This window comes from Bos grunniens, chromosome 4 (genome assembly GCF_055505025.1).
Source record: "Bos grunniens cultivar Pamir isolate PY7600 chromosome 4, Bosgru_T2T1.0, whole genome shotgun sequence".
NCBI lineage: Eukaryota > Metazoa > Chordata > Mammalia > Artiodactyla > Bovidae > Bos > Bos grunniens.
This window is the reverse complement of record NC_141168.1, coordinates 53,557,251-53,577,805: the sequence shown is the minus strand read 5'-3', so window position 1 is coordinate 53,577,805 and position 20,555 is coordinate 53,557,251. Positions and strand designations below refer to the sequence as shown.

The window sequence follows — 20,555 nt, the reverse complement described above, 5'->3', positions numbered from 1 at the left end:
GAAAGTGCTGCACTCAATATGCCAGCAAATTTGGAAAACTCAGCAGTGGCCACAGGAATGGAAAAGGTCAGTTTTCATTCCAATTCCAAAGAAAGGCAATGCTGAAGAATGCTCAAACTACCACACAACTGCACTCATCTTACACGCTAGTAAAGTAATGCTCAAAATTCTCCAAGCCAGGCTTCAACAGTATGTGAACCATGAATTTTCAGATGTTCAAGCTGGATTTAGAAAAGGCAGAGGAACCAGAGATCAAATTGCCTACATCTGTTGAATCATAGAAAAAGCAAGAGAATTCCAGAAAAACATCTACTTCTGCTTTATCAACTATGCCAAAGCCTTTGACTGTGACTGGATCACAACAAACTGTGGAAAATTCTGAAAGAGATGGGAATGCCAGACCACCTTACCTGCCTCCTGAGAAATCTGTATCCAGTTCAAGAAGCAACAGTTAGAACTGGACATGGAACAATAGACTTGTTCCAAATCGGGAAAGGAGTATGTCAAGGCTATATATTGTCACCCTGTTTATTTAACTTATATGCAGAGTACATCATGTGAAATGCCAGGCTGGATGAAGCACAAGCTGGAATCAAGATTGCCAGGAGAAATACCAATAACCTCAGATATACAGGTGACACCACCGTTATGGCAGAAACTGAAGAAGAACTAAAAAGCCTCTTGATGAAAGTGAGAGAGGAGAGTGAAAAAGCTGGCTTAAAACTCAACATTCAGAAAATGAAGATCATGGCATCTGGTCCCATCACTTCAGGGCAGATAGATGGCCAAACAATGGAAACAGTGACAGACTTTATTTTTGGGGGCTCCAAAATCACTGCAGATGGTGACTGCAGTCATGAAATTAAAAGATGCTTACTCCTTGGAAGAAAAGCTATGACAAGCATAGTCAGCATATTAAAAAGCAGAGACATTACTTTGCCAACAAAGGTCTGTCTAGTCAAAGCTATGGTTTTTCCAGTAGTTGGGTATGGATATGAGAGTTGGACTATAAAGAAAGCTGAGCACTGAAGAACTGATGCTTTTGAACTGTGGTGTTGACTTTTGAGAGTCCTTTGGACTGCAAGGAGATTGAACCAGTCAATCCTAAAGGCAATCAGTCCTGAACAGTCATTGGAAGGACTGATGCTGAAGCTGAAACTTTCAATACTTTGGTCACCTGATGCTAGGAACTGACTCATTAGAAAAGACCCTGATGCTGGGCACGATTGAAGGTAGGAGGAGAAGGGGACAACAGAGGATGAGATGATTGGATGGCATCACCGATTCAATGGATATGAATTTGAGCAAGCTCTGGGAGTTGGTGATGGACAGGGAAGCCTGGCATGCTGCAGTCCATGGGGTCACAAAGAATCAGACACGACTGAGCGACTGAACTGAACTAAATTTTCAGATTAATTTTTTAGATTATTGACATTGTCTTCAGCCCACAGAAGTGAACTACTAAGTGAATCTGGTATAGACACACTTTTGAACACTATAAAATCAGTCCTCTTTCTAAATAAACATGGAACTCTCATTGAAGGAATATTGACTTGAAGGGGCAGTAAAGATTATTAGGTGGCCCATGATGCATACAGATTTAGTCTAGACTTGTATGACTGTCTTCATTTCCCTCTTCTTGCTGTCCACTGGTCTACATGCTGGAGGCTTGTATAACTATCTTTATCTCCCTCTTCTTGCTGTCCACTGTCTGTATGCTTGTATGACTCTCTCTATCTCCTCCTCCTCGCTTTCTACTGGTCTATATGCTGGAGGCTTGTATGCTTGTCTTCATTTCCCTCATCTTGCTGTCCCCACAGCTCTGTATGCTGGAGGCTTGTATGATTGTCTTCATTTCCCTCTTCTTGCTGTCCACTGGTCTGTATGCTGGCAAACCAGGAAGCTGAGGGCAGATTCCCTGACTGCTGGCAGGGCTACTGCCCAAGGAGAAAGGTCAAGGCATTGTCACGGGACAAGAGAATGGCTGGAATGTGGCCAAGTGGGAACACAGTTAGACATTATTTTTAGTTCCCACAGGATGAGGTCTGGAGCAGTAATTGTTATTAGAATTGAAAATACTCATCACTAATCATTAGAGAAATGCAAATCAAAAGTATAGTGAGGTATCATCTCACACCAGTCAGATGGCTATGATCAAAAAATCTAGAAACAAAAAGTGCTGGAGAGGGTGTGGAGAAAAGGGAATCCTCCTACACTATTGATGGAATTGTAAATTGGTACAACCATTGTGGAGAACAGTATGGAGGTTCCTTAAAAAACAAATATAGAACTACCATATGACCTAGGAGTCCCACTCTTGGGCATATAGCTGAAGAAAACTCTAATTTGAAAAGATAAATGCATGCCAGTGTTCACTGTAGCACTATTTACAACCGCCAAGACATGGAAGCAACCTAAATACCCATCAACAGAGGATAAAGGAGATGTGGTACATATACACAATGGAATATGTGTATATGTTGCCATTCCCTTCTCCAGGGCATCTTCCCAACCCAGGGACTGAACCTGGGTCTTCAGCATTGCAGGCAGATTCTTTACTGTCTGAGCCACCAGGGATCCTAATGGAATATTATTCATCTGTAAAAGGGAATGAAATAATGCCGCTTGCAGAAGCAAGGATGGACCTAGAGACTGTCATACTGAGTCAGTCAGAGAAAGACAAATACCATATGATATCACTTATGTATGGAATCTTAAAAAAGCACAAATGAACTTATTTACAAAACAGGGTCCCAGATGTAGAAAACAAAATTTACAGTTACCTGGGGGAAATGGGGGTAGGGAGGGATAAACTGGGAGATTGGGCTTGACATACACATAGGACTATATATAAAATAGACAAATAATAAGGATCTACTGTATAGCAGAGGGAAATCTATTCAGCACTCTGTAATGGCCTATATGGGAAAACAATCTATGGAAGAGTGGGTATCAGCTTATGTATAACTGATTCACTTTGCCGTACAGCAGCAAGTAACAAAACAGAAATCAACTATACTCCAATCAAATTATTTTAAAAACACCCAGGTAAGAACTGCAAAGCCTTTAAACATGAAGTTCAAATTCCAAAGTTGGCTTAACACCTTTCTAAGTAGAATAAAATTATGATCTCTCAGATTCTTGCTTGAAGGAATTAAGGTTTTAGTATGTTCATAATAGATCTAAAAGGGAGTACATTCTTCAAGAAGAGCAAAATAGGATTGACATATGTTTAAGTTTTTTACAGAGAGCTATCTCTTTGTGTTTATTCTCTTAAAGCTAATTAAGCCTAGCTGTGCGTGTGTGCATGCCAAGTTGCTTCAGTCGTGTCCCACTCTTTGCAACCCCATGGACTATAGCTGTCCAGGCTCCTCTGTCCATGAGATTCTCCAGGCAAGAATACTGGAGTAGGTTGCCATCTTAACTTTGCACTGTGAAGGTAATGAAGCTGAATTGACCTTCCTAAGACTAGCCATCTAGTATTGTTTTAGAAAGGTCAACTCAGCTTGCGTTACCTTCACATTGCAAAGTTAAGAGGGAGGTAAGAAAGAGGATTTTCTTCATTTTCAAACTACTCATAGTTGTCCATCAAGTCAGTCACCACACCTGACCAGACAAGATAGATAGCAACCCCTCCATAGTAAAAATACTAAATAATTGGCATTTAAGACTCAACTGGGATGTGTCAGCATTTTTTTACTTTGCCTTTCAAAGTATCATAATTGGACACTAAAAGAAATAACTTAGAGCTAATTAAAAGGAAGACTGACATTCAAGCCTATTTTTTATCCAAAATTTACTTGTACTCTTCAATAAATTAATCAAAATGAGACTATAAGATAACTGTTACATTTTTGATCACCTTGAATATGAGCAAGAGTATTTATATGTTTTAAAGGTAGAAAAATTAAAACCTCAATGCATTAAGCGTTTCTATAGTTTTATCAACTTGTTTCCTTTCATTTACTGAACCGATCTGTAAATTGGTCAGTATAGATATTTTTTGGTTTATTTTATCTAAAAATGGGCTGCTACCATATATCCCCCCAAAACACAGAGGAAGGCACACAGAAGTACCCTGATCCTGTCAACATCTCAAAGACCAATATATTGACCTCACAAGTACAGTGAAGGAAAGAGATCTGTGGTTTAGGTAAAAGAGTCTAGAACCAGAGACTCCAGTGTACTGTAAACAGCCATCTCTGTCTGTCTCACATGCCCTCACACAAATAACCCAGTGTGTAGCCCCTGTGGCAGGCAGCCTCTGAGAAGGCCCCCAGTGAGCTCTGTCTTCTGGAATCCATACCCTTCTGTAACTCCTTCCCCTAGAGCAGGGGTCCCTGACCTCCAGGATCTAATAATGCTTGATGATCTGAGGTGGAGCTGATGTAATAATAATAGAAATAAGTGAAAGTTGCCCAGTCGTGTCCAACTTTTTGCGACCCCATGGACTATACAGTCCCTGGAATTCTCCAGGCCAGAATACTGAAGTGGGTAGCCTTTCCCTTCTCCAGGGGATCTTCCCAACCCAGGGATTGAACCCAAGTCTCCAGCATTGTAGGTGGATTTTTTACCAGCTGAGCCACAAGGGAAGTCCAAGAATACTGGAGTGGGTGGCCTATATCCCTTCTCCAGTGGATCTTCCTGACCCAGGAATCAAACCGGGCTCTCCTGCATTGCAGGCAGATTCTTTAACAATTGAGCTATCAGAGAAGACCAATAGAAATGAAGTACACAATAAATGTAATCTGCTTGACCCATCCCCAAACCATCCCCCAAACCCTGGTCCATGGAAATACTGTCTTCAGCGAAACTGGTCCCTGGTGCTAAACAGGCTGGTGACTGTTGCCCTAAAGCATAGGCTAGACCTAGTGACTTGCTTCCAACACATAGAGTAATAGCAAGAGCAGTGGGGTATGGCTTCTGAGATTAGGTTACAGAAAGGCTGTCTTCCGTCGTGGGTGTCTTGCTTGCTTGCTGTAAGAGAAGCCAGCTGCCATGTGGGGAGCTGCCTATGGGAAGATCCATATGACAGGAAACAGGGCTACTGTTCTGAGAACAGTCGGCAAGTGACACCTGCAGGCTAATCGCCTCTGAGGAACTGAATCCTGCCAAAGACCATGTGAGTGAGCTTGGAAGTGGACACTTCCCTACTCGAGCCTTGCAGCCTGGCTGTCAGTTTGACTGCAGCCTCATTATTAACCTTGAACCAAAGGCACCCAGCAAAAGCCACCTGGATTCCTGTCCACAGAGACTATGCAATAATAAACACTTACAGTTTCAAGCAATCTGTCAGTCAGTGGGAGGAAATGACAACCCATTCCAGTATTCTTGCCTGGAGAATCCTATGGACAGAGGAGCCTGGTGGGCTGTCCATGGGGTTGCAGAGATTTGGACATGACTGAGCACACACACACGACAGATAATTAATACATCAGATGAAACAAGAAGTCAGGGTGGAAATCTGCTTGCCCAGAAAGAAGGCAGCTCAGGAGTTTGGGTTTAGGGTGAGCAAAAGGAGGGGCAGAACACAGAGTTCAAGGCTTTGTGGGAGGAGGGTGCAGACTCAGGGGCAGCCTAGACACATGGTTAAAACAGATTAGGGGCTATGGGTCAAACTGGGTTTCCATCCTGGCTTTACCTCGTCTCTCTGCAGTTGTGTAATGTCCCTAAGCTTCAGAAGTATTACCTGTAACGTGAGGCTCCTAACAGTACCAGCCTCAGAGACAGGACACATCTAAAGTGCGGGAAGCAGCTTCTGCTATCTCCTAGACACAGAGTAAGCGTCTAGGGTTATCAATGGGCTGACCTGGAGAAGGTAACCTAATTCACTTAAAAGGAGGATCTGTTCACTCAGTGGGTTGGGGAGGTTGTGCACTTTTCCTAACGCATCAACTGTGCAGGGCAGATAGAGTATGCAGAGGCGGCGCCAAGGAGGTGTCAGCTTACTTCTTGAGGTGGATCATCAGGTATCGGAGGGTCTCATAGTGGGCAGGAGGAAGCAGCATCAGCACTTCATGGACCGCTTCCAGCCTCTCATCCGCGTTGGAGATTTCTGTGAAGATCACACATAATGAATATCAGTGCAGTGCTGAAACATTAAAGTTTTCAGAGAAACTACAAGAAGTTTGGTTTGTTCAGGCTACAGGTGAAGGGGATGTCTAATAATATTTCACTTAAAGTGATCCATTTGTTCATGTCTTGTCTTATTCCAGAAAGGGTTTGAGGCTGGGAGCCACATGCGTATTGAATGTCCACTGGCTGCATGGCAGGAGGCTGCCCTCCAGGAATCTGCAGCCTTGTAGATACTTACTGGTGGCACATGCACAGACTGTGCTTTGCCCATCTTCTGAACACTGGATTTGCTAGAAACTATGACCAGCTTTAATTTAAACTGGACCACACTTGGGAGCTTTCTCTTGAAATTGTCTACCAAATCTTTTCTTGGCAGGCATAACTGAATCCACTTTATAATGCAAGGGCACTGGCAGGTGAGCCAGCCAATTCAGGGTGCACTGTTGGCACTTTTTGTCAAAATGTTGGCATGGTGAACCGCAGGGTGCTGTCCAGGTTAGGAAGTAGATAGTAGGCACGTTAACAATGGGAGGAAGCATGCATGCTTCTGTTTTCAGGACTCTGATGGGTATTGGCAGCCATTCAAAGAAAGCTCTCCTGGTCATTCCTCCTGGGGCAGAGGGTACCTGCTGTCAGAACCTTCCCCACAAGACCACTGGGATCCAGGAAAGAATGCTCTGACCAGGGATTATAGCCACAGCTCATCTGGAAAGTACACCCTGAGCGATTGCAGTCTGCCCATGTTTCTCCCCATCAGGTATCTTGTTACTACATTTAGCAACATATATCTTTAAAGATTATAGTTTTTAATAAAAACTTCCTCAAAGTGTGCTTGACTTCTGTGTCATGCATTCTAGCACCTGAATCTCCCCTTCCTCACTACAGTCCTGGACAAAGTGTAATGCAACTCCCCCCGCCCCCAACACACACACACAGACACACACAGGTCCTCTCACCTGACAGCACTGACCCAAGTGCCACACCCTGAAGGAGCAGCTCTAGGCTGACAGAAGACTAGTGCTAATGTTCCATTTCTGGACCCGTGAGCTCAGCTCTCTAAGCTTAGTTTACCTCCTCTGTAAAATGGGATTACAATATGTGCCTCATCAGCTAGATGAAAAGGTTAAAAAAGGAGATATTGGTGAGAGTTCCTAGGATAGTATTTGATACAGTATCTTCTCGGCCTGTTACTAATTTTGAACAGCATCAAGGTGCCCTAACTTGGGGTATGACTTTAATCAATTAGCAAGGGGATTCTGCTTAATAGATGAAAGTAGTTAATCTATACAGCCCTCACTGAAGAATATCTGATTGCTTACTAGAAAAGCATTTCACTTTCAACATATAACAGAGTAAGTCTGTGTTGGTTTTCAGCATAGAAGAAACAGTGGGGAGAGACAGAACTGCCTGGTCCCCAGCATCAGTCGAGTAGAACTGGCTTAGCACTGGTTCCACTCAGCTAGTGTACTATGTCTGGGTTTCTACTAACTATACTGTTGTGCCCTCACTTGGCAAAGCAAGTCCTCATGCCATAATTTAATCAGGTTCTGAGTTTTCATTTTCTTGAAGTCAAAAGCATCACACTTAAAAATTTGGTGCCATTAAACAATTAGTACTCAATACTTACTCGCTGCTTCTATAAATTTGGAATAGGTATCATAGGTGATGACAGGAATGGGTAAGTCTCTGAAATACAGTTTAAGGGCTCCAGTGATGATGTTTATGTCTGGATAGATGTTGGCAGATATATCTGCCTTTTCACCATCTGAAAAACAATCAGTGATCCAGTTCCTAATTAGGATCTTATTTCACCAAGTTAAACCGTGCCCAGAAAGAAAAAAAAGACGCGACAATGAATGCTCCCTTACAAGTCTCAGCTGACTCTCTTGGCATCTAATAACATGGAGATGGAGGAAGTAACAAAGAGAAGTTTGGTAAGAGGGATTTTGGGTCTGAGGGTAAGTAGAGCCAAAAATGTAGTGAAATAGACTTAAAATAGTTCTTTGGGTGCCAGCCCCTGGTAATTTGCTAAATAGAAGTCTAGCTCAGTAATTTATATTCTAGACACAAAGCTTATAATAGGATAACAATCTAATTTGAAATTATAAAATCAAGAATCTCATATAGTATTCTTTGGATTTGGATTTGAAGATCACATACATAAAATAAGTTGAATATATTCAGATTTTAGTGTTTCTTTCAGGCTTACCAAAGTTTCTTTTCACTTGATTATTCCTTCCTTAATCCCTAAGACTTTAATCTGGGAAACTTAAACTTTCCCTCATGGGTAGGTAATGTTATATTTCTTACTATTTTTTGCAATCTTTCTGAAGACATATTTTGACTTTTTGTTTTTACCATTAGTAGATATCAGTCCAATTTAACTGTCACAATCTATAAAATTTTTTCAATCATATAGGGACTATTAGCATTATCTTTTTTATAGAGAATTGAAAGAAAGAACAAATGTCTCAGCGAATTTGGTTCTGAGGATTAAAAAGCTCTTAATGTACAGAAAACAGTAAGAGTGTAGCAGATAGGCCATCTGATCGCATTATTTATGTATTTAACAAACAATTACTGAGAACCTACCATGGGCCAGGCACTGTTAAGCCCTAGGGAATTAAAGAAGAAAAGACATAAATTTGTCCCTCAGTATCCATGGGAGATTGGTTCTAGGACTCCCCACTGCATGAGTACCAAAATCCGTGGATGCTCAAGTTCCTTATATAAAATGGCTTACTATGTGCATATAACCTATGTATATTCTCCTGTATACTTTAAATCATCTCTGCTGCTGCTGCTGCTTAGTCACTTCAGTCGTGTCCGACTCTGTGCAACCCCATAGACGGCAGCCCACCAGGCTCCCCCGTTCCTGGGACTCTCCAGGCAAGAACACTGGAGTGGGTTGCCATTTCCTTCTCCAATACAGGAAAGTGAAAAGTGAAAGTGAAGACGCTCAGTCGTATCCGACTCTTAGCGACCCCATGGACTGCAGCCCACCAGGCTCCTTCATCCATGGGATTTTCCAGGCAAGAGTACTGGAGTGGGGTGCCATTGCCTTCTCCAATTATGTATAATACCTAATACAATGTAAATGCTATGTAAATAATATTAATACAATGTTAATGCTACATAAATAGTTGCCAGCTTGTGGCAAATTCAAGTGTTGCTTTTTGGAACTTTCTGGAATTAAAAAACATATTTTTGATCCACAATTGTTTGAGTCTACCAACATGGAACCTGCAGATACAGAAGGCCAATGGTACTTTTGCTCAAATAACTCTGGTTAGATTGGAAGTCGGGCATGACGCTCAACAACTGCAAGGAAATGGGAAGACAGCTCTGCTGGAGAAATGTGGAAATGTGGAGGGGGACAGAGGAAAAGGAAATGGAATTCTTAGGTCAGTGTGGAGTGGTCAGGGAACAGTCATGAAAAGGGAAGACTTAAGCTGACATTGATAAAACAATTAGGTGTTTGCCAGGCAGAATTGTGAACACATTCTAGATGGAGAGAGCAAGGTGACCCCAGATGCTTGTTCATGAAGAGAGGTGGGGAATACTTCAGTATTGCTAGGGTACAAAGTCTATAGAGAGGAGGTTGTGGCTATGAGCATGCAGATAGATCATCAAAGACCTCATCTACTATTCTACAGAGCAGAGGACCTATCTAGTGGGCCAGAGGTTCCATCTCTGATTGGCTGTATCAGAATTATTTGGATCATTCAAAGGAAATACAGATTCTTAGGCTCAGCTTCCTGAATGAGTTCCCAGGGTGGCCCCTGCTGATCTGTATTTTTAATGAGTTCCCTAGTTAGCTCATGATATCTGGCCTAAGCGAGAATATGGCCTGGAGGACAGTATGGCACAGTCATCAAGAAGAAAAGGAGTCACCTCCTAAACTTCCCCTAGTTTAGTGCCAGGGGTACCCCCATCACTATGCTCTCCTCTTTGGATCTCTGGGAGAAGGAGAAGAATAAATGGGATCTGAGGTAGAGGATGCAGAAGGTACCATGTGCCATGGTGCCATGTGACAGATCTTAAATGTTGGGCAACAAAGTCAAGAAGCTTAATGGGACCAAAGGCTGTCTGATTATTCAAGTAGTATTTTAAACTCACTTCTCCATGTGGTGAACTGTCCATGACTTTTTAAAAAACACTTCCCCCAGGGAATCAGAGAACTATGAGAAAACTATGGATTACAAAACATTACTTCCTTGCTTCCTAAAGAACAGCTCTTAGTAGCTCTAAAACCCCATTTCCATTATGAATAAAACTGGTTCCAAAAGAGAAGATGCTAAGGATAAGTCATTTAGCACTCAATAACGTGCAAGTCTGGGGCTTCCTTGGTGGCTCAGATGGTAAAGAATCTGCCTGCAATGCAGGAGACCCAGGTTAGGTGCCTGGGTTGGGAAGATCTCCTGGAGAAGGGAACGGCTACCCATTCCAGTATTCTTGCCTAGGAAATCCCATGGACAGAGGAGCCTGGTGGGCTACAGTCCATGGGGTCTGTCCATGAACAGTCAGACACAGTTGAGCAACTAACACACATACATGCAAAGGGCAAGCCTACCTCTGTCAAATGCCATTTTGACATCTTCGATGTGTTCTGTGAACCCGGAGACTCTATAAAGGCCTTCTGACTTTAATCCTGTAAAAAAAAGGAGATAGATTTTAACTGTAGCTTCCTAAAGCACCTAAAAATGAATATAATTTCCTATCTACACTGCATGCTATCAGGAAATGAGCAAATGTAGTCAGTGCTCTTATTAGGGGCTTCCCTGGTGACTCAGTGGTAAAGAATCTGCCTGCCAATGCAGGAGACACAGGTTTGATCCCTGGGTCAGGAAGATCCCATGAAGAGGGAAATGGCAACCTACTCCAGTGTTCTTGCCTGGGAAATTCCATGGACAGAGGAGCCTGGCAGGCAATCGTCCATGGGGTTACAAAGAGTCGGATACAACTGAGTGACTGAGAAACAAATGCACACAAGCATGCTCTTATATATTACACATTATCACATCAGAACTTGAAATGTCCATCTCAGTTTCTGTGCATCTGTCTTCACTGCTTGTGTGGCAGTGGAGACCTCGGGGTCTGGTCTTCCTCCTGCCTGGCTTTGCAGAGTGAACCCAAGGTTAAGATTCTCATCAGTCATGATGTCCTGCTTCCTTTGTTCATCTGACAGTGGATGAGACTTCACTTCAGCAAACTATTTTCTCCCCAGCATCATCTCAATCCATATGCCATACTGTATGTAGCACGGTGCTCGGTACACAAGTGTGCATATGTGTGGTACATCTTATCCTGATTTTACGAGAACTATCCAAATTTTATAGCCTATGTGTTTATCATAATAATGACAGTATGTTAAATGTTTAACTACATATGATTGATTTAAATGGTATACCTTCAAATAAATGATTATACAAATAGATGCAGGAAAGTAAAATTCTAATGAATGAGTATGGAAACTTGATCACTGTATATTTAGGGTAAGAAAAAGATGTGGGTGCAATTCCTAGACCTTATTGATTTGTTAGGATATTTCAAAGTATCAGAAAGGATAGAGGATAAGATTTCAGACCTTGTATATCAAAAACCAGCTGTTATCAAACTATAGCTACAGTCATAATAAGCAAATAAAAAGTTTCTACTGCTGCTGCAGTACAGTCTGTCAAGCAATGTAACTAAAGTACATTTCTGTTTATCATGTATACTATCCGCCATATATAAAAGTTGGACTGGATCTGCTAAAGCTCCAATACTTTGGCCACCTGATGCAAAGAGCTGACTCTTTGGAAAAAGACCCCAATGCTGGGAAAGATTGAATGCAAAAGCAGAAGAGGGTGGCAGAGGATGAAATGTTTAGATAGCATCACTGACTCAAAGGACACGAATTTGAGCAAACTCTGGGAGATAGTGAGGACAGAGGAGCCTGGCCTGTTGAAGTCCATGGGATCCTAGGAACTGAACAAAAGCAACATTAGGTCTGCATCAGAGACAGCAAATGCATGACACAGATACTGCCCCTCCTTTCTCCTCTGGCCATCAGAGATACTCTTCACTGACCTCAGCTCTCTCTCCTACTGAGCCCCACTCAGATTCAGAATTTGTCTCAGGACAGTTGTCTGGGGTGCCACTAGTGATCAACTGAACTGGCCCATAGATGAGACTTGGTTCTACTTGGTGGTGCATTAAGCATGCCTTGGTCCAGTTGTAACCCACCCTACAACAGAGGTGAGTACACAGTGGCACTTGGGAGCACAGTGCAGTGGGCAGTAACCCTGCCTTCTGACAGAAGAAGCTACAGGGAAGGTCTTACTGAGGAACTGCCTTTAAGGAAGTCATGGGACTTCCCTGGCGGTCCAGGGGTTAAGACTCTGCCTTTCAATGCAGGGGGTGTGGGTTCCATCTCTGGTCAGGGAGCTGAGATCCCACATGTCTCGTGGCCAAAAAACCAGAACATAAAACAGAAGCAATATTGTAACAAAGTCAATAAAGATGATAGAAATGGTCCACAGTAACAATAAATAAATAAATAAATGGAGGAAGTCACGAGGGATGGGCTGGACTTTGCCAGAGTTAGCAGAGGCTGCCGCCTCCCTTCCAATATTAATTCTCCCTTCCTCTAATGTGAAGAAACCTTTGGATTTTTAGAACAACACTCATTGAAGAGGCCCTTAAATCCTGGCCAATGTGAAGAGAGCAGAAGTGATGTGTACAGTGCTGCCTGTGGACTTGAAGGGCATGCCCTTTTGCTCTTGGCCGGAGTGCAGATGAGATGGTGATAACCATCTGGGACCATAGAGAGGAGGGCAGCACTCAGAGATGATGGGGTAATGAGCTGGGGGCCTGAATTCCTGCCTCTGGGCAGCTGCCCCACCATCCCTGGACTGCTGCTGGAGAGAGAGAGGTTTCCATGTTGATGTCACTATTAGTTGGGGTCTCTGTGATAGCATGAAAGCATCTGGGTTAAGAACATTGGTCAGACACACAGATTTGGAGGTGGAGTTAAAGGATTGGGTCATACCAGGTAAAAAAGAAATAACACTTGAGTCTTATATGTTGGGCTCTGTACTGGGCTGGTTATCTGGATCAACACCTTATGAGGCACAAGTGATTCTGTTCACTTTGAAGATGAAAGAAAAGAAAGTGAAAGTGTTAGTCACTCAGTTGTGTCTGATTCCTTGAAACATCATGGACAGTAAGTAGTCGGCCAGGCTCCTCTGTCTGTGGAATTCTCCAGGCAAGAATACAGGAGTGAGTTGCCATTCCCTTCTCCAAGGAAGCTTCCCAACCCAGGGATCAAACCTAGGTCTCCCACATTGCAGGCAGACTCTTTACCATCTGAGCCATCATGGAAGCATGAATCAATCACCTTATGAGCTACAACTGATTCTGTTCACTTTGAAGATGAGGAGACAGATATTCAAATGGAGTAAGTAACTTGCCCAAGGTCATACTGTAGCTGATATGAGAAATGGTTGGGAATCTAACTTCAAGTTCATGATCTTTTCACTCTGCCACATTATGCAGAAACAAATGGCCATAAAGGCATCTGGAGAACAATAAGAAATTGACTATGGATTGAAGATGGGATAAGATGTTCCAGTGGTGAAACTGGAAATGGAAGCGTCACCTGAATTTCTTCCAGCCCATTCTCTGGTTTCTGCTCACATGCATGGGACCCTAATGCCTGTAGCTCCAGTCCTTTTGCTGTGACTCCTAGCACAGATTCCTAACTTGTGCTATTCTAGCTCTTATACTAGACATGCTTAGTGCTGTGCTTTCTGTGGACACATTAGCCATCAGATGTGGTAGTCACTTGCCTCCAGCTGTTGGCAGTCTCTGATGAGGATCACCATGGGATGATCCCAGCTTCTTCAGAGAAGTGCAGGTCCTGGTGGTAAGCTCTGGAGAGGCTGATTATCTGACCCTCTGGGGTAGCAGAACCCTCAAAACAGCAGTACCCAGGGCTGCTCTTCCAAGCCACTCATCCAGAGTCAGGGCATCTCCTCAACTTGTACCCACCTCAGCCCTGCATCAAGAACTCACCAGATCCCAAAGCCCCTACTCAACTCTAACAGACCCAGCAGGCAAAAGGCAGGAGGCATTTCTTACAATCTGAGATCAAATGAGCGAGTCTTAAGGGAACAGATTAGCTATAGTTTTCATCCTGCATGGAAGAGGGAATCATTTCCTATCCCTAAAAGGTTTGGGAAAACAAGTTATAATATCATCTTTTGTTTTGGAAAGAATGGGATAGTTGGCAAATGCATAAATACCTGTAGCAGATAGTAAGCCAATTTGGATACAACAAGGGTACCAGCTATAGTAGGGTACATCCATGGCAACACTTGTAAAAGCCTCTCCAATTACCCAAATTACATCCAACAATCCAAATTCTCTCCAGCTACACTATAACCACCATATCACTGAACATTTTGATACTGAAAAATGGCCAAACAAAGCTCAAATAAAGGAAAGATGACTCAGGCATAATATAAAGAATCTTTTCTTTGAAATGTTCCCATCTTCCTTGTATTGTCAGTTTTTGGTGGACAAATCTTTCAATCTTTAGCTTTCCTCTTTGAAATAAACAGAATCAATACTAGGAATAAATTTCTATGTGGTAGAAAATACATGTGTTGACCAATAACTTTTTAACTTTTTTTAAAAGAAGCATTTTAAAAGACTTGATTTTAAAAGACCTCACCTCTGCCATAAACCCTTTCTGAACTCTCCTCAGATAAGATTAAAATGTCCTTCTTTGTGACTCCATGGTATTTTGAATACACGTACTCACAGCATTTACTTAGCACACATGCATGTATGCACTTATAGATTTATGTATTTGCACCCCTGATTCTGTATACTATCCTATGAATTTCTTAAAGGCATGAACTATAACTTTTATGTCCCCAGTGTGTAGTACATAATGAATGCTTGGCAAGCATGTATTAAATGCATGCCTGCATGGTTTTTATATGAAACAGAAATTGATGTCATTGGTTGGATTTAGTTTGTGTGTGTGTGTATGTGTGTGTGTGTGTGTGTGCATACAAACCATTTCCCTGAGATCAATAGTGGAGAGTCAATTTAACAATTATAAGAATAAAGTCTCCTTGACAACACTAAAAAGAAAGTCACTATAATAAGGAGTTTTTTTCCAAACCTCTTGCTTCAATTTCCCGAATGCAGATGTCTACCACCATGGGTCTCTGTGTGTTGTGAGCCTTCACAAGTGTCGTGAGGTCACAGCAGTACACCTTCTTGATCCTCTTGAGATCAGGCTGGCAGTCATTGGGAACGTGCTTGGAACACTGCTTGTGTACGTTCAATCCACAGTCTGTAAAAAGAGAAGCCACATTAGTCTTGCCTGGCTGTTTTGTAAAAGTTCAACACAAATTATATGTTACCAAAAATAAAAAAAGGAAAACACCCGCAGGGCTTGTTGTATCTCTCTGGAACATCCATGCCACTTAGAGGTGGTGCTGTCCACAGATGAGTATGAAATCTATCTGTACTCATGAAACTTAAATAATTCCATTTTTCTCAATAAGCCTCTCTTATTGAGAAGAAAAGAGACATCTCACAGAGACAGTTTTGGTAATTAGGTTGTTTGCATGTTTTTTTCCCTTCTGGGACTGGAAACTTTGGGTCTGTTTGAGGGCTTTTGGGTTTAGATTCCTAGAGCAAATCCTCTCCCACAAAGGGCACCGAGGGCTTCTGCTAGGGTGTTTCCCTTGACTTTGTGACACTCCTTTTGCGGAAGACATGATTACACTGACTGTAGGAATCTGTCGTCTTTGGTCTGAGACCCCCATGACCATTGGCATACTCTTCTGCCTTCTTGGAGAATGGCCCATACTTTCCACTCCTGTCTTCTTTGCTGGGCAGTTTGAGTAGGCCATTGTCCTTTCTACTTGCCTTATTTTGACACCTGTGAGTGGAAATACTGTCTAACTGGACACTGGTGGGAGGACTCAAGAGTTTGCAATTTAGAACAATGCCACGTAATGTGATGATGAGAGCAATTATTTATAAAGCTCATATCAAGATCCAAAGCGGAAAAGGTGCTTTTAAGTTCAATGCACATATTAAAAGCCTTATTAGCAGTTGGTATCCACTGATGGAATTTCTCTAACAATAACAAGGCACAGTCTACATTCTGGAAAATAAAAATTTAATGCTGAAGATGTTCAAAGTTGACTTGGTGTCTATTCAAAATACCTTCTAATGTTGTTTTCATAGGTGTAAAGCATAATAATAAAATCATTTTTATATTTTATAGACATATTATAAACACATGATAATATTATAATGTCGCTGTTTTTAAAAAAGCACTTAACCACACCAAGGATTCGAGCGGATATAAACTTTTGCGAAATCATCAATAAACGATTTTTGTCATTATATGCTTTTCATGTCATGTTTTAGTGGGTGAGTTCTCTCTGTCTATCCCTTTCTAAAAACAAAACCACTTCTAATTACCTTAGCTTTATCAACATGAGAAGTTTAACAAAGCTCAAGTAAATGTCAACAACATTTGATCTACTGAATATAAATATTAGTGAACTGAACTAAATAGGATTGGCTGGTTTTCTTGTTTGCATAATGATAGCATCTACTCCTAGGGTTATCATGAGGATCAAATAAGTTAATATATGTAAAGTCTGAAGTGTGGGGAGTGCTACGTGAGAGTCAAATAGAAGAAACAGCAAATATGGTGATAGAAAATACAAGGACGCCCACCTAGCCACTTTTAAGTGATTTCATTAGTCGTTTTTACTAACTGTGAATTCTTACAAATTTCATTTAAAACATTTTTTAAAAATTACGGTAAAATATACATAAAGGTCACCATTTTAACCATTTAAGTATACAGTTCAGTGGCATTAAGTACCTTCACCCTATGTACAAACATCACTATCTCCAAACCTTTTTTATCTTTCAAAACAGAAACTCTGTACCCACGAAACAATAACTCCTGGGGCCTTCTTCCTCGTGATTCTGTCAACCATATTCTTCCTTCTGCATCCATCAGTCTGACTCCTTTAGATACCTCATATAAGTGGAGTCATACAGCATTTGTCCTTTTGTGACTGCTTCATTTCACTTAGTACAATGTCCTGAAGGTTCATTCATATCGTAGTTCATGACACAATTTCCTAAAGAACACTGCATTTAAGGCTGAATACTATTCCACTGTACATATGTACCACATTGTGTCTATCTGCTCATCCAGTGATGGGTGCTTGGGTTGTTTCAACCTTTTGGCTATCATAAACAATGTTGTTATCAATATGGGTGTACAAATATTTGTTCAATCCTTTCAGTTCTTTTGGGTATATACCCAGCAGTGGAACTGCTGGATTATATGATAATTCTAGTTTTAATTTCTTTACAAACTTCATTTTAAGGTCTGAAATGACAGTGTTTTTATGTAGAGTTAAATACTTATATTTTATTAAAATAAAGATGTTTTATAACAAATGTAGAAATACTCAATTTTTGCAAATGAATACAATTTTATATGCTATAAAGTCTAGTTAATTTTTAAAAAATTTGAAATATGTAAAATATTGAGAGGCAATGATGGATCTACCAAACATTTAATGGTCAGTTTTCAGTTTTCCTGCTGCTCAGAGGAAGTATGAGGTTAAGCCGTGGTCATTGGAGAATAGTAACATAGCCTTAGAATATGTTTTATTAAAAAAAATAATCCAAACCCTCTTATCCCAGAGAAAGTTGCTGTTCACAGCTAATCTGAATTCCAGAGTTTTGTTCTCATAATATTGACTTTGGACCAATTTCCTGCTGAAATTTGATAATACAAGCAATTAGGGATATTTTTGGTGGGTATAATCTAAAAAGGTTGAATTAATGAACACTGAGTAAAGCAGATAATTTGAACACTTTGCTCAGTGGTTGAGCTGTAGGATACTCTGTAACTCTTGATGACTAAGCTTTTCATGGTAATCCGGGTCTCTGGAACACTTCTGGAGAGTCTGTCTCCAAACTTGTGTTTCCTGCTTGCCTCGTAGACCTGGGGTGGGGGTGGGTAGAGTAGCCGACCTATATGAGTGTTCCTGGACCCATCCAGGTACCACCACCAGTGACTGCTGCATCTCTATAGAAGCCGAAATAGCCCTTTTCAGGCAGAGGAAGGATTTAAAGTCCCATGATCTTGTGAACCAAAATGGGCAGCATGGGGAAATACATCATCTTTTTTAATTTTAATTTTTAAAATTTTTATTGAAGTATAGCTGATTTATAATGTGTTAGTTTCAGGTATATAGCAAAGTGATCCAGATATTTTTTCCAGAATATATATATATATATATATATATATCTTTTCCAGATTCTTTTCTCATAGAGGTTATTACAGAATACTGAGTGGAGTTCCCTGTGCTATACAGTAGGTCCTTGTTGTTTATTTTATATATAGAAATGTGTAATGTTACTCCCAAATTCCTACTTTATCCCTCTGCTCCCGCCTCTCCCCTCTGGTAACCATAAGTTTGTTTTCTATGTCTGTGAGTCTGTTTCTGTTTTGTAAGTAAGTTCAAGTGTGGGAAATAGATCATATTAATGTAATGTCATTCAGTTCAGTTCAGTCGCTCAGTCGCATCTGACTCTTTGCGACCCCATGAATCGCAGCACGTCAGGCCTCCCTGTCCATTACCAACTCCCAGAGTTCACCCAAACTCATGTCCATCGAGTTGGTGATGCCATCCAGGCATTTCATCCTCTGTCGTCCCCTTCTCCTCCTGCCCCCAATCCCTCCCAGCATCAGAGTCTTTTCTAATAAGTCAACTCTTCGCATGAGGTGGCCAAAGTATTGGAGTTTCAGCTTTAGCATCATCCCTTCCAAAGAAATCCCAGGGCTGATCTCCTTTAGAATGGACTGGTTGGATCTCCTTACAGTCCAAGAGACTCTCAAGAGTCTTCTCCAACACCACAGTTCAAAAGCATCAATTCTTCGGCGCTCAGCTTTCTTCACAGTTCAACTCTCATAGCCTTGACTAGATGGACCTTTGTTGGCAAAGTAATGTCTCTGCTTTTGAATATGCTATCTAGGTTGGTCATAACTTACCTTCCAAGGAGTGTCTTTTAATTTCATGGCTGCAATCACCATCTGCAGTGATTTTGGAGCCCACTTATTTTATTTTAAATGCTTCACACAAATTGTTTCTTTAAAATCATACTCTAGCAAGAAACAAATCAGTTAAGCTATCAGTGGAAACCCAATCAATATATCACAGGAGGCTGTTCTTGCTCCTAGCCAGAAGTGTTTGCCAGAAAAAGCCTGGCATGATGAATTAGGAAGCCCAGTTAAACATTAATTTGGCAATTCTTTTCTGTGTTGTTAGGTATATCTTAACAAGATGTGTTGTGCACGCTTAGCAATGGGTGTATGCGTCCAGTTCTAAGTGGAAAAACACCTAGGGTTTCAAAGTACTTTGAAAATATGTGACATGCAATCAACGTGTGTATTTTCACTGCTAATTTGATGGCAGAAAAATACTGGACCTGGGCTCTGGAGTCAAATCAAAGTTCTACCACTTACTGTGTGGCCAAGGGCAATGAACAGTTATCAATAAAGCTCAGTTTCTTCATCTATTTAATGGGGAGAATAATTGCATCTCCCCCAAAGTTTGGGGCTGAAGTCCATGGGGTTTGTTGCAAAGAGCTGGACACGACTGAACGACTGATCACACAAGGTTTGTTGGTAAGGCTAAATGATATGATGAATAGAAAGTGTTAGCTCAGTGCTTGGTATGGAGTAATTGTTCACTTATTATTTTTATGCCCCGCTTTTTGTAGTAAAGCAGGGATGGGAAAGGACTGTGACTTTTCTACCTATGCAACTCCACTGGAATCAAGTTTCTTTTTCTTTTAAGGACAACTACCTATTTTGGGTGGCAGGTAGATGCCTAAGAAAATAGACTCGCTTGGATTTTTTTTTTCTTTTCTTGCATAAATGTGAGATATTCCTTCTCATTCTAGCAAACAACCTAGAACAGTTTCTCCATTAAGCACAGAGATGACTTGAGTCTTCCAGAAAGCTAGACTTTTGAGCTAATCTGAGCCTATTTCCAAGCTCTGAAAAGAAGACCCCCATGAAACCATGATGACACTTTCTGTAAATGGAAAAGGAGAAAGGAAGTTCCATGCCTACCTGAGCACCGGACCCCTTGGGCAATGAGCCCCCACATGAAGTTGGCACAGTACTCACACCAGTGCGGGCCTCGGAACGTGTGGACCTGTAAGCCAAAATGAAGAAGTGTCAGAAAATGCAGTCACTTGGAGGCAGGTGGCCTTGGACATGAATGACACCAAGAAACAAATGCCTGTGTGGGAGTAAGCATCCCTCGCTGGGCTTTTTCTTTCCAGTGATGTTGAGTTGCCACAGAGCTGGAGAAAACAGATGCACTTTGATTTCTGAAAATTCTCCACTGAGCCTCATGCCC

General features: G+C 41.4%; 1 protein-coding gene across 4 annotated transcripts in view; it reads right to left on the bottom strand.

The window, feature by feature from the left end:
- The window catches only part of CHN2 (chimerin 2), a 338,897-nt gene that overhangs the window by 2,477 nt on the left and 315,865 nt on the right, over nucleotides 1-20,555 (bottom strand). For all 4 annotated transcript variants that reach the window (XM_086396433.1, XM_086396434.1, XM_086396435.1 and 1 more), the window contains 5 exons: nucleotides 20,264-20,348; nucleotides 15,254-15,427; nucleotides 10,649-10,726; nucleotides 7,703-7,840; nucleotides 5,950-6,055 (listed from right to left, as the gene is read on the bottom strand). In XM_086396433.1, coding sequence (XP_086252559.1) covers nucleotides 5,950-6,055; nucleotides 7,703-7,840; nucleotides 10,649-10,726; nucleotides 15,254-15,427; nucleotides 20,264-20,348 — 581 coding nt within the window. The remainder of the gene's footprint in view (nucleotides 1-5,949; nucleotides 6,056-7,702; nucleotides 7,841-10,648; nucleotides 10,727-15,253; nucleotides 15,428-20,263; nucleotides 20,349-20,555) is intronic.